Source organism: Phaethon aethereus (genome assembly GCF_964289735.1).
Source record: "Phaethon aethereus genome assembly, chromosome: 25".
Lineage (NCBI taxonomy): Eukaryota > Metazoa > Chordata > Aves > Phaethontiformes > Phaethontidae > Phaethon > Phaethon aethereus.
The window spans coordinates 5,383,178-5,396,987 of record NC_138601.1 but is presented as its reverse complement, the minus strand read 5'-3'; the positions used below and the strand labels follow the sequence as shown (position 1 = coordinate 5,396,987).

At 40.2% G+C, this 13,810-nt stretch overlaps 1 protein-coding gene across 1 annotated transcript in view; it reads left to right on the top strand.

Annotated features, from left to right (window-relative positions):
• Positions 1-13,810, top strand: part of NPEPPS (aminopeptidase puromycin sensitive) — a gene marked incomplete at its 5' end in the record, with an annotated part of 38,209 nt that overhangs the window by 12,818 nt on the left and 11,581 nt on the right. The window contains 8 exons of the mRNA XM_082010783.1: positions 4,336-4,413; positions 5,425-5,546; positions 6,459-6,566; positions 7,493-7,693; positions 8,147-8,243; positions 8,349-8,382; positions 9,821-9,935; positions 12,583-12,747. Coding sequence (XP_081866909.1) covers positions 4,336-4,413; positions 5,425-5,546; positions 6,459-6,566; positions 7,493-7,693; positions 8,147-8,243; positions 8,349-8,382; positions 9,821-9,935; positions 12,583-12,747 — 920 coding nt within the window. The remainder of the gene's footprint in view (positions 1-4,335; positions 4,414-5,424; positions 5,547-6,458; positions 6,567-7,492; positions 7,694-8,146; positions 8,244-8,348; positions 8,383-9,820; positions 9,936-12,582; positions 12,748-13,810) is intronic.

The following is a 13,810-nucleotide window of genomic DNA, read 5'->3' as shown; positions in this document are numbered from 1 at the left end:
CTGCATTGGCATGGACAGTTTGGGAATATCTGATACACGAGGATACTTCTGACTCCTTTAAAGGATTTTACAACCATTGGTTTGAAACATGTGAGAAGATGTGAAAGGGCTTGAAAGCATTAGCATTCTCAGGAATTGCATCGGCATAGTTCAGTGGCTAACGCTGAAGGAGGATGGGGTATGCTATGTCAACACGTAGACGTTTTAAGCTAACGTGTTTAATTTGCAGATGGAGCAGGCAGAATGCACACAGTCACTGCAGCTCAGTTGATGAATGCGAGTTCACTAAGCCGCCATACCTTAATTGCCTGTGAATTTCTCCATGCCACGGAATGGGGGCTACTTGAACAAAATTCCATCTCTTGCACTTGGCTTTGTCTTCACTTTGAAATACATGCACATTTGACATTGCTTAAAACCTTTGGCTAGGATCCACATTCATAAGCATGTAAGGCAAAAATTGGGATCATTAATTGATGTATCCATCTGGTTACTGGGCAGTTTCAGGAAGTACTCTGTAGAAGGGCTGTAAGTTATTTAAAATGCTATTTTAAAATTTGATATGTGGTGCTCTGAGTTTGGGAGGGTTGCTAGATCTGACTTTTATGCATCTTTTTCCAAAGACATGGAGCACTAGCAGCTTTTTATTTTCTCATGCGACTTGGTCCAGGCTGTGTACTAATGTGCTAGTGATTAACTTGCAACCTTGCAGTGCCAAACTCTCCAAAGTTAGTAGGCTGCCAAAATTGTGTTGTTCTCTTCAGGAGCTTTTGTATTCAACACTTAGGAATTCAGACAGCCTTTTATTGCAATTACATCTTTGTTATAAGCAGTTCTCTTAAACTCTAACAAAAAGTATTGTTGATGGTTTTCCATGGTTCTTTTGCTCTGGATTAAATTATTGGTGCTGAATAGTTTAAAAAAAAAAATGTAACTTTGAATCTTTCATTTGTATTCTGCTGTTTCGGAAATTGATATAAGCAGCTGCCTTGAGAATTAAAAAAAAAAAAAAGCTGGAGTTGAGCATGGAAAGACACTCTTCTAGACACCAACTCCTCAGCGAGTACATGTCGTGTGAAGCTGTAAATGGGGGTTACCTTCGGTTCCGGATGCGCTGTTGCTGTTGAGTGCTCGTCAGGGGCTAGTTGCCAGGGCCAGTGGGGCAGCGCCGGGCTATCGCGGGACTCTCGGCCTCCTTCGGCGGAGATTGTGATCGGTACGTGCTGGGAGCGCACAGCATCGCTCATCAGATGGCTCCTTCCAGCCTATTAAAACTATAACTTGTTTAAACATTATTTCTGACCTTAGGGTAATGGGGATCCAACACTGTAAAATGAAGGTTGAGAAGCTCTTTCAAACAAGTTTGCTTTCTGCATGTTAACGTGCTTTCCCAGGCTGGTGCAGGGGCAAAAAACCCTGGAGGTCTTCGGCTTCTTCTAGCGCTGGTAACGTTTACCTGTGTCTTACCTATGGCTTTCCTAGTACAGGTTGAAAAGGTTATAAAGTAGTGGAGCTACGAATTCAAATACGCTTAGGAGGACTTCACATTTGGGAGAGAAGGAAGGGGGAAACTTGATATTCGTTGTCAACTTTTGGCAGAAGGTCTGCATAACACGCATTCTTCTGGATGTCTCTGTTTCAGTAGGTTAGAGCTGTGATCCTGAAGTCATGGTATTGTTTGTCTTTGGTATCGGATTGTTGCCGTTAGAAGTTGTGAAAAGATACAAACGTTTTTGGTTTGCTGTGGTCGTTTTAAAATACATGGGGGGAGTGTTACTGCATTCTTGTACTGATCTTTATCAGATGTTTCTCAGGTTCTTATTTAGCCTCTGACCACAGGCTGACAGCTCAGCTTCTGCAGGTTGTCCAGCACCAGGATTCCTCCCAGGCAGGCTAACATCAATTTCCAACAGGTATTCAGCCCATCTTTCCCTCTGACCGAGGTCACTAACGTGCTATTGCAGAACAACAGATTTGTTGTCCGTTGGACTCTAGAGATAACCGGGGTCAAAATTCGTTGGATCTAAATGATGTAGCCAGCAATCAGCTCCACTCTGTTGCGGGGAAGCCCACTTGCAGACTAGTATGTTGTGTATTAGCGTTGCTCCCCTGAATATCTTCTCTCCAACACTCTTATAACGTCTCCTTTTCTGCCGCAGTATTCTGCAGAATTATAAGAAGAAAAGCTAAACCTGCACTTTTCATTGCTCGTTGCCCAATGCTTGCTGGCACTGTGATGTCCTTGGCATGTATTCTGTTTAAATGGTCCATCTCATCATTCTTACAGTTGATTTTAAAAATCTTGGAACTCCTCAGTGCAGACTAGTAGCCTAACATTCTTCTGCTTGATCCTGTAAAGATTTTTTTTCTTGAATTTGTTTCTGTACTGTATTTTTTTACAGATAGAATTGTTTTATTGTAAGCTTTTTTGTGTTATGTACCCTAACATGGTGGTTAACTCTGATTAAACACTGAGCAGAGCACTGTGAAACCAGTAGTTAAGACTAATGTGTTCATGCAACTTCTGCATTTCTGTTCTCTGTGAGCAGAGGTTGGTATTAACTCTGACTTAAGGCTGAAATCATACCATTCCAGAACAAACAGCACTTAAAATTTTATAAAAATAAAAACATGTTTCCAGTTACTTTTGTCACATATGGAACAACTTAGCTGAACATCTTGCGAGTGTGCTTAGGCTGCCTCTGAAACAGAATACCTGGATTCTTGTAGTGATATTTGAGTACGGAAGACAGGTCATTCTGTAAATTAAATTGTTGTTTCAAACAAGCTTTGTCATTCAGAATTCCATGTGATGAAGATGTTGATATAGTGGTACATTTTTATTTTAGGGTGTTCACCTCTATCGCGGCACTTTCCAGTATTCTTTTTTGCCCTTTTTTCTGAGAGCATTCAAAACTAGTATCTATCTCAGTAGATAACTGAAGCTATTTACCGAATCTTTCTTCCTAGGTCAGTTTTGAAAGTACCTGAAAAGATTGCTAGACCGTTGCTGGCGTTTCAATATCCTAGGTGTGTTTTCACATTGATTTGAGCGGTGTAGGTGGGATGGGACAGGCACCTTGTACTAGGAATGCTGTTACTTTAAACTGGTCCATGCATTTCCCAAACCTTTCAAAACCATACTGAACTGCCAAATGTTTATTGTATTTATAAATCTAGAATTATACATCAGTATGTCTGTAGAAAGATGTATTGTTGTGTCCAGGCTTACCAGGTTTGGTAGTTCAAGATGCTGATGCATGGTAGAAAGCATTTGTTGTGGTGGAGGTTTGCATTCCTTATAGATAGCTAGTTATTGTGGTGGTTGAGTATAGAGTGCCACAAGTAGCAGAACTTGCAAAGTGAGGTCGTACATTAGACTTTTTGATCGAAGGAGCATAGACGTACATCACCTTGGATGCAGCGAGTGGGGCTTGGTGAATTGGGAAGGACGAAGCAACCCCAGGTGTTCTCTCTGGGCTCTGCCAACTCTAAGCTGCAGGACAGTTTAGTTCCTGTGTACTGCTTCCCCATCTATCCAGCTTGGCCTCATAGTTCGGATATTTGCATCTACAAATAGACCTAATGTGGTGTAAATGCCACGCTGCTTAATATTCTGGTTGATTTTGGACGCTCTTGCTGAATGGTATATAAACTCCAAGGTAGGTCTCTGGTTTTGAAGACAATTTTAAAATAAAATCAACATTGTGTGTTAAAACCAAACAAACACCTTGCTGTGGATATTAGTGTGCTTTTCAAAGTGAGAGCCACAAATTAGTTAAATCACAAGCATCCTGTTTGGAATAACTAAGAATACTGCTGCGCTGACGTAAGCATTTACTAGCGAGGGGAAGGTTTGTGCAATATTTTACCATTTATCAGGACTGTACTAGCGTTCTCGGTGTGGGACAGGATACGGTTCTTACTGCAAGCTTACGATCTAACGGTACAGCTTTCATTACTTGGCACAGCAGAAGACTTCCCTGCCGTGCATGAGTGCAGCATCCTGATGGACGGGATGTATAGCAGAGGTGGAAGGAGCGCGGAGGTGGTGCTTTGAGTCTGTGGCTGTATAGTCTGATGTAAATGTGGTAGATTTAATTGTCTGAAGCAAGATAACATACTTGGAACTATGTCATGGAACTCTGACAATGGGTGGCATTTCTTTGGTTGCTTGCATTTATATTGTTCCAGATTATTTGTAAATCTTAGTTGATTTGTTCAGTAGCTACAGCATGTTGGATTCAGCTGATTTAGTTAATTTTAAATGCTCATGAGTTAGAAAAACATCTCTGGGGCTTATTCTGTACAAAGTAGTCTGTTTTTCTGTTTCAGAGGTACATGCCACCGGGTTCAACTATCAAAACGAGGATGAAAAGGTTACTCTCTCCTTTCCCAGTACCCTTCAGAAAGGTAAGAGCTATTTTCATGCTTTCTACTTGCTTCAACTGTGTGTTTAAGATGTTTGCACTTGAAAAAGGTGGAGTAGGACACCTCTTGTTGTCCCTGAAGTTTCTGACTGCGAACGTAGTGCTCTCTAGGGAATCTGTCCACTATAAGTCACTTTGTGAGCTTCTGGAATTGAAAATGTTACACTAATGGTGATGTTTGCTTCCAACACCTGAGGGTTACCTGCTATTGGGAGGTTGGCTCAGAAGCTATTTATGTTAGATACTGATGATCTGTTTTCCTCTTACTGAGAACGAGCTAATCTGAATTACTGCAGTAATTTCCTAGGCATGAACATACTAGTTCTTTTGAAACTTATATAGATTTTTTTGCTCTGAGGAGTTTGCTGATTGAAACTTAGCTCCTTGGTTTGAATAAAACAGTTTTATTTCATCTTGACAAATACAAATATAAAGATTCTAGGGCGATAAAATTTGAGTGCTTCATTCTGTGGGATATTGGCATGCTGCCTCTCTGATCAAGATCAGGTTTCCCCTTTTGCACTGAGACATCAAGGGCAGAATAAATCCTGAGACTAATTGACTTATAAGCTTGAAAGCAGCCAGTGCTCCATCTTGGCTTTTGTAGTAGACTTCATAGGATGCTATTATTAATTACTAGCCACCCTATATTTTTGCAACTTTACTCAAAGGTAAGAATTGTAGGATCAGAATTCTCAAATGGTTTGTAAGGTAGGTCTCTCCTGGTTATTGCTGAGTACCGCAGCAGCCTCTGAACTCCAACCAATGCTAAAATGCCGTGGTGAGTCTGGCTTTGCTGGAGCTTATTTTGTGTAAGGAGAGTGAAGGGTTTGAGGGAGGCTGGCAAAAAAGTGATGGGTGGGGATGAGTTGAAGGGACATCTTATTTCAGAAGGGCAATGGGCCAGCTGAGTAGCCTGGCCTGAAGGTCCAGACCAAATAAATGGTCTGTTTGGCACATGCAAATAACAATGCCCCGTCTGTTTCTGTTACAGGGACAGGGACGCTAAAGATAGACTTTGTAGGGGAGCTGAATGATAAAATGAAAGGTTTTTACCGAAGTAAATATACCACCCCTACTGGAGACACACGCTATGCTGCTGTCACTCAGTTTGAGGTATGGGCTATATTTTTGTTTTCAAGGAATGTCATTCTTAATACAGGATTTATACTTAGAAGAAGCAAAAACACAGTTTCCTAGCTTTAGCTATACCCTCTGGGTACATTTAAAAAAATCCATATTTTTTTGGTTCTTGCTCTTAGTGTGGATGGGTAATACTAAAAGCAGCCTCTACGTTGCAACTTCAAGGTCAGTGAATTCTGTATCTGGCACATTCCCCAGCCAAGGATCATGCTGATGTGTGATGCATCGTGTGTATATATATACACGATAGCTGCAATGTTTAAGAACAGCTGTTTATTTAGACGTGGTTAAATACCTCTGTATAACTTTCCTTTATGAAGTACATTAATTTTTTAATAGGACACTCTGCCTTTATCTCTGTATCTTAATGACATTCAAAATGTGAGCCAGATTCTGTCTCAAGTATTATGTAAACCCTGAACATAATGACAGAATTTTATACCAAATTGTAATTTCATTGTTATCTGCCTGGTTACATGAAAACATGGAGTACCTGCCTAGTACAAATAGAACATTTCTTGGGTGCAGTCTACTAATGGAATATAAATAGGTGGTCTTGTGTGTATGGTCTGTGAACGCTTGGGTGCCCTCTCTGCTTTCACATGACTGAGCTTTGCTTCTGTCATGACTCTGCTAAATTTTGCTCAGACTGTAGAATTCCATCAGAGCGCAGAGTGCTTTTCAGCTGCATTTTTTTTTTTAAACTAATAAGTAAGAATAAAATGCTCTAATGCAGAGGTCAAGAGTGTCAGGGAAGAGACTCTACACCGATGACTAGCCATCATTCACCCAACTTCTTGCCTGTAAAATATGCTGAATTTTTGTGTGTCCTTTATTGTCACAATCTCTTGTGATTTATTTGTTTAATGCTCTTATTTCCTTCAGGCTACTGATGCTCGCAGAGCTTTCCCGTGCTGGGATGAGCCTGCTATTAAGGCAACATTTGATATTTCTTTGGTGGTTCCCAAAGACAGAGTAGCTTTGTCAAATATGGTAAGTTCTTGATGTGCAAGTAAACAGTGTTTTAAATAAAGCTGTAATAACACCAGCTGATTATTTGATAGTTAATAGTGTGTCTCTGTTACAGACAGAATTAGGAATATAGGCTGTCTTGCTAGCTACTACTAAGCAGCAATAAATTGAGAAGCTTTTAAAAAGATGATACTGTGATGTCAGATTCTAGCACAAAACCTAAACAGGTTGTACAAGCCACAGTGGTGGTGGTTTAAAAAAAAAAGTCTTAGCATATGTCAAGTCACGTGCTGCTTAAGAGTGAGTGGAAAAAAAAGAAGCCTTTGTGTGTTTATGTAGCTGTTATAGCTACATAAGCACTTGAAAGAAATAAGCATGTTTTCTGCTCTAGAGAATTTCTGACCTCAAATGCGATAAAATGTACAAGTAGAAGTACCGCTGTCGCAAATACAAGTGGGCGTTTTCAGGTTGCTACTTTAAATATGGTGCACATACTTGTAGATTATGTTGCTGGAGAAGAGCAAGTGAGTCTAAAAATATCCTTTTTTTTAATTCCGGTAGCTAACTTTCACAGTTACCTGTGAAGTCTAGCCTTGCCCACTGACCACATGGTTACGGTTTCTGTTTCGGAATTTAAAGTGAAAGCCTGATGCCTTCCTGGGATGTGGGTGATACTCTCTTTGAAGGACAGCAGCTGATAGCTGATGTGTTCAGCAGCCTTCGCAGTCATGGAATCTAACTTTTATAATATACAGAAGTACAGCTCCAAGTGTGATGGGGCTTTTTTAGTTAGGAAGGGAACTACATTGTGCTCTGTATTTTAAAATCGTAAAAGAACTTCTTTCATTTTAAATGCATGACTCATAATGATGGAATAGTTAGTCAAATGTGTTGTGTAATACAGTTTCACTTCCATGAAACTAACTGAATCCCTTTCATGTTGAAAGAATGTCGTTGACCGGAAGCCATACCCAGATGATGAAAATCTGGTGGAAGTGAAGTTTGCTCGCACGCCTACAATGTCGACGTATCTTGTAGCGTTTGTGGTGGGAGAATATGACTTCGTAGAGGCCAGGTCCCTTGATGGCGTCTTAGTGCGTGTTTACACTCCTGTTGGCAAAGCGGAACAAGGAAAGTTTGCATTAGAGGTAAATGTGCTCAGGGTGACTTCATTCTCGCTGTAGTGATCTCTAAGAGGCTGGACATAGCACTGTCCTCTGTTCAGTCACCTAAATGCATGCAAAGCTTGCGAGGCTGGTTTTTTGCTTTCATGGCTCAGAGAGACTGAGCTTGATATTAAACAGAATTTCAGTTGTGGACAAACTAAAGTCTCTAATGACAAAAACATTTGGTTTAATTGACTTCTGATTTGGTGATGTAGACTTTGGTCCAAGGATGATGAGAAGTATTGAAGAGTAGGCTCACAGCCTGGGAGGAAAAGGGATGGGAGTCTTCCAAACCATTGTGCTCTGGAAGATGAGAATGGGGCTTCTGGAAGAAATCTTGTATATGTTGCTTTCTTAGGCTAGTTTCAGTCATAAATTTTCCAGTTTTGCCAATTGTTGCAAGTTAACATAACATTCTCCTTTTGTTTCTTACAGGTTGCTGCTAAAACTCTGCCTTTTTATAAGGACTACTTCAATGTTCCTTACCCTCTTCCTAAAATTGATCTCATAGCTATTGCAGACTTTGCTGCTGGTAAAGTAACTCACTTTATTGATGAACTGTATTTTATTTGAATTTTAAACATTTAGGAAGAGGTGTGTATCAATATCAATAAACCTTTGTATTTATTTTATAAAGGTGCCATGGAGAACTGGGGCCTTGTTACTTATAGGTATGCTGTTAAAATACTGTCTTTCCCCCTCTTTGTTCACTAATTCTTGGAAGTAATTGGATTAGTTCTAGGGATCTGTAATTATTTGGTATCATCCCAAATAAGACTGAGTAAATACCTTCAACTCTTGCTTCGGTTTGGATAATTTTGACTTCTGCAGCAGCGTGCATTATTGTACAAATCTTAGGAAGGCAGGAATGAGCCATTACAACTGCTGCCCAAGGGTGTGAGATTTTTAAGTGTCTGGCAGCACTGCCTGTTCTACAAGAGAACTTTCTTGGCCGCTTTTTTCCCCGTAAAAGTTAAGTACTTACTGACACAGCTGGAAGACTTTCTTATTTTATGTTGTAGGCAAGTTGGTAAATTTAGCAACCACAGTATAACCATGTGGATATGAGTAAATCAAAAATATTAACTTGCCTTCCTTTTCAGTTTTTTTTTTGTTCATCCGATAAAGCTTTTGGACTTTTGCTTGATATTATTATGTTATCTGTGCTCATTATTAGAACGATTTTCCTTCATTTTGTACAACATTGGTCTTGTAAGCTTTGGACTTTAAATCATGAAATAGTTTGAATTTCTTCTGCTAAACTTCTAATTTGGCCTTAAAAATTGAAATGGAAATTTGAGTCCAGGTTTAAAATCTACTTGTCTGCTTATCACAATTCTGATTAAATCTGATATTTTACTCCCTGTGGGGGGAAAAAAATTTGTCCTGTATGAATAGAATTTTTGGAAGCCTTTCTTAATTGTGCTGTTAATTTCCCCTCCCCCCTTACGCTCAGTTTGGCACGCTTGCTTTATCCCCTTGGGGACAGAAGGTTGGCATAATCTGCAGGCACCATCTATGTTTTGAGATGCACGTTTTTCCCCTTTGAGTTGCAGCAGTCCAGAAGTCCTTTCTGACTGACCCACTAAGTCCTGAGCATGCCAGGGGTGCCTATAGCGGAAGGTTGTGGACCTGACCTGGGGAGCACTTGTGTGCGTGTGCATGTGTGCCCTGTGTGGAGAATCTTGTGCCTCTGCGGTGGCGAGTGTAACACGGCTGGTTGTGCACTTGGAAGAGTTGGAATTCCTTTGGGGATGAGGGAGGCAGAGAAGACTTGCTGTGCATACATCATGCAGTGCAAAGGGAGCTACAGTTAAGGTTCCTAGATTATGTAGTGGAGCTATTTTATAAATAAAGGGTAAACTTTCTTGTTCCTGCCTGGGTTTTTGCACTTGTCTTCTTGCATGCCATAAGGAATTATTGCTCCAAAGCATTCCAACAGCTGTGGAACTTACCAAAATAATTTAATGTCTAAACTGAAATAGCTTTTGGTTTTTTTCAGTTGTACTGCACTTTTTAGCTTGCTTAGGTAATTTAACCTACTTTTGACTGTGTTTTTTCTCTAGGCGTGTACCATTCTGTTCAGTTGTCTTTCTCTCTTAAATACAGGGAGACTGCATTGCTCATTGACCCCAAAAATTCCTGTTCTTCATCTCGCCAGTGGGTTGCTCTGGTTGTAGGACATGAACTTGCTCATCAGTGGTTTGGAAACCTTGTGACCATGGTATCTAACAGTTACAAGTTCTTCTAGTTTTCTTTGACACGTGCTTCATATCATGTGTTATTTTAAGTGCCCCTTCATAGCAGGCACGCTATCTTTGAAACTAAAAAAAAAAATTAAATATTTAAATAGTGCTTTATTGCCACTTTCTTCTTTACTAGTGTGTTCTTTAGAGGTATTCCTAGATCTTTTCTATGTGAAGTAATGTTCAGTTGTTTGAATATAGTCCTAGTTAGAGTTGAGCGGGTGTTCCATGGAAATTATTTTGGCTGGTCAGATTACTTAGAAGCAATAATCCACTGTTTTCCTTTCAGGTAGGCATGATTCACTCATCAGGCTTTCATACCAAGCAGGCATATCAGTAGCAGCTCAGCATTGCAAATTGTGCTAGTCCAGTAGCTGAAAAGTTGCTCAGTAGTAACTCATGTGAACTACTTCGGATATGTGGGGAGCCAGCTGTCTGAATGGTTTGATGTTTAAGTCATTTTGGTGAGAATAAAAGTGTACCTGAGGCAGCAAGACTGAAATCTGTAAATAAATTCCATTTAGTGCTAAAAACTGAAACCTGTGTCTGTCAGAGCTTCTGCTGGTTAACAAATGGCTTCAGCTTACTCTGTTAATTAAATCTGACGCTCCTATTCCCAAACCCTGCAAAGAGATGCTTGAATCCAGATATTTCACAGGTTAGGAAGTTTTTTGTATTGTGAGAAACCAGTGTGTTTGGTAAAAAAGCATGGCTTCTGGAGCCCCAAATTTGCATTGTTCTGGCTTTTAGGCTGCTTAAATGAAGTGTGAGTGGATGGAGGGAAAAACCCAGTGTAAATATTAATTATAACACTAAGTAAAGTTTGTCAAACTTTTCTATAGTGCTGTGCCTCTTAAAATCTAGTCAACTGTGTTCATTCCTGTTTGTGGTAGCATAGGTAGCTTCCATGTGAGAGCAACACAATATTTAAATGAAAAAGTAATATTAAAGTAATATATTTTTAGCTTTTAGTACAGTTGAGCAGCTGGAAGCAAGGAGAGCCAGCATCATGTGACTAGACAACACCGTAGGATGCCAGCAAGTGCCTTGGGAACCATTAGTGACCCACGAACCATTCGTGGTCCTTCTGACCATTGAGAACTGTGGCAGTAAGCTTGAGAAAGTATCATTTACAAGAATCTCTGAAATTTAAATTGAATTAGCTTTTTATTTTCCTTTTGAAGTTCTAGGTCTTCCAAAAATTTTCTTTAAGAATTTTTTCTCTCATTATTTTGTGTTCTGTGATGCAACTGTGAAATGTGAAAAAACATTCCAATATTACTTCTCAGATTCCAGAAAGTCAGCTTTTTCTCCGCTGTAATCTGAGGTGCATACAGCACAGCAGAAAGCCTCAGCAGCATCACTGGTTTACTTTGCTAGTACCAGACGTTATTGGCAAGCACAATATGCTGGTTTTTGCTACAGCAAAGATAAATGAAATCAGAATACTTCCAGGGGAAGGAATATTTGTGAGCAATTAGGTTGCCGGTGGGATAAGAGAGAAAAACAGGGAGGTGAAAAGATTTAGAAGTCCAACCTAATTGCCCAAGAATCTATTTTGCAGTTGCATTAATCCTTTGGCACCAATCTGTGTGTATTGGAACCTTGTCTTGGAAACAGATGCGATCAGAAATGTAAAAGAAAATTGGATAGTCTCCACTCTAAAAATAAAGCGGGGCTTATCTGTGTAGAGTTTCAGTAACAGCTTTCCTTCTGGAAATTCCACCCTCCCTGGGGTAAATGTTTCATTCATAGTAGAAGCAGTAGTTCTTTGTAGAACAGCTTACTGGGCTGATTCTACATCCTGTTCAGTTTCTTTTACTTCAGGGCACGTATCATCGTAGCCTTGCTTGTCCGAGTTAACCGCCCCATTTACACTTAAAGATGGTTTGTAAGTGCAGTTATGGAAAAGGGTGTTTTCTTCCTCAGTATCCGTAGCTTGTTTCCTTATCTCGCCTACTTCAGTTAAATATTAGAAATGAAGGGAAGAATTTTAAAATGTCTGTGTAACATTCTTATCTTAAAAAAACAAAGCCCACCTTTGTTTGGCTGGTGAGAAACAACTCGAAACAACTTTTAACTGTTTACTAGATTTCAGGTTTCCGTAGTCTGGAACACTTTTTCAGATTTGTTTTTTCTCTTTTATGTAAGCATATTCTTTAGCAGAAAAAAACCAAACACAAACAAAATCAGTCTTTTGCAGCTGCTGCTATTCAGTTTGAAAAAGACACTGTTGTCGTGTTGCCCACAGTTCTGCTGTTTCTCTGAACTGTGGCCTTGCACGTCACTGACTCTTTCCCGACTCTGGCTGACGCTGTTAGCTGTCCCCTCGGTGGCTCTGCTCTGACCTCTAGTCTAGTCTCCGGGAATTTCATTTGTACCTGATGCAGTTCTCCTCCATCCAGAGTTTCGAAAACTTAACACGGAGGGGAGGACAGTTTTAGGCTGCTGATTACTCTTCTTGGGCTGATGACCTCTTTATAGAGAGGAATTTCTGCTTACATGTGTTACCTGTTTCTCTGATTTGTACTAAACTAGGCCATTAACAGCTTATCTTTGCTGAAAGCTTCTTGTTGATTAAATGAAGCTCTTGGAATTTTGTTCTTTATTCTGCCTTCTTTTCAGGAATGGTGGACCCATCTCTGGCTGAATGAAGGATTTGCCTCCTGGATTGAGTACCTGTGTGTAGATCACTGTTTCCCAGAGTACGATATCTGGACTCAGTTTGTTTCTGCCGATTACACACGAGCTCAAGAGCTTGATGCCTTAGACAACAGTCATCCTATTGAAGTAAGTTCTGTCTTTGCTGTTGGTTGTCTCCCTTTTTTTTTTCCTGTCAGCTGTGTGTAAACTTTTTTTCCTATTAAGGAAAAAGGGCACTTTGCAGTTATTCACGATGCAAAGGAAAATCGAAGGTTGCATTTACACTTTCTGGATTTTCCTCTACTTGAATTAGTACTTCAGAAATTAGGTTTGAGGGTCCGAAGATGGCGACTTCCGGAGTTTTTCTGGTCCACTGGTTTGGAATGGCAAAGTTGTGATCAAAACTCGTCATTATTTGTTTTTTGGTTTGGTTTCTGATCGAAATGGGTAGTTTTCTGGCCCTTGAGCACAGTGAAGTAGCTGCTGGCTTAATTCAGTGCTCGGTAGCATAAAACAGAGCACGGCATAGCCCAGAACCCAGGCTACCAAACTTTGCTGGGATTGTACTGGTTTCCATTTGAGTCCACCTTGGATGTTCCTGTGTTATCTCCCAGAACTGTGAGTGTGATGCAGACAGTCTTGAAATAAGTAGGATCTAGCTGGACTTGCTGCTTTGGAAACAGGGCGGTAGTTAGTGATGAAGAAGAGTCACCAGCAGTGAGCTCAGTTACAGCAAAACTGGGACCTATGCTAACAGAACACTCCCTTGTATTTTCTGGAGATCACCATGGACAAGTTTTCAGAGGGCTTAGGCAATGTTTGATGTAGAAGATGTTGGGAGACGACCTTGCGTTGTACAACAGGTCATTTTAGAGTGACTTACTCATGGAGTTGATTTCCTGAGTATGTATTGTTCCCTGTCCCAGAATTAAACAACTTCCACTGTTTTTTTGCTTTTGTTTTTTTTGCTTGGTGTTGAACCGAAGGACTGAAGCAAGATCCCCAAGTCTATTTGATTAAATACCAAAAGCTTAGTTAAAGTATGTTTAACCTATAAACCAATCCTAACCCAGCCATATGTGATTAAGTTTAATTGACTGGGTGCACAGATTCCACTAAGACAATTTAGTGATGGATATGCATGTGCTTTCTTCAGTGAGAAAAGTCAGCTCCTCAAACACTAGAGCGAGCAAAATCAAAGTCTTACGGC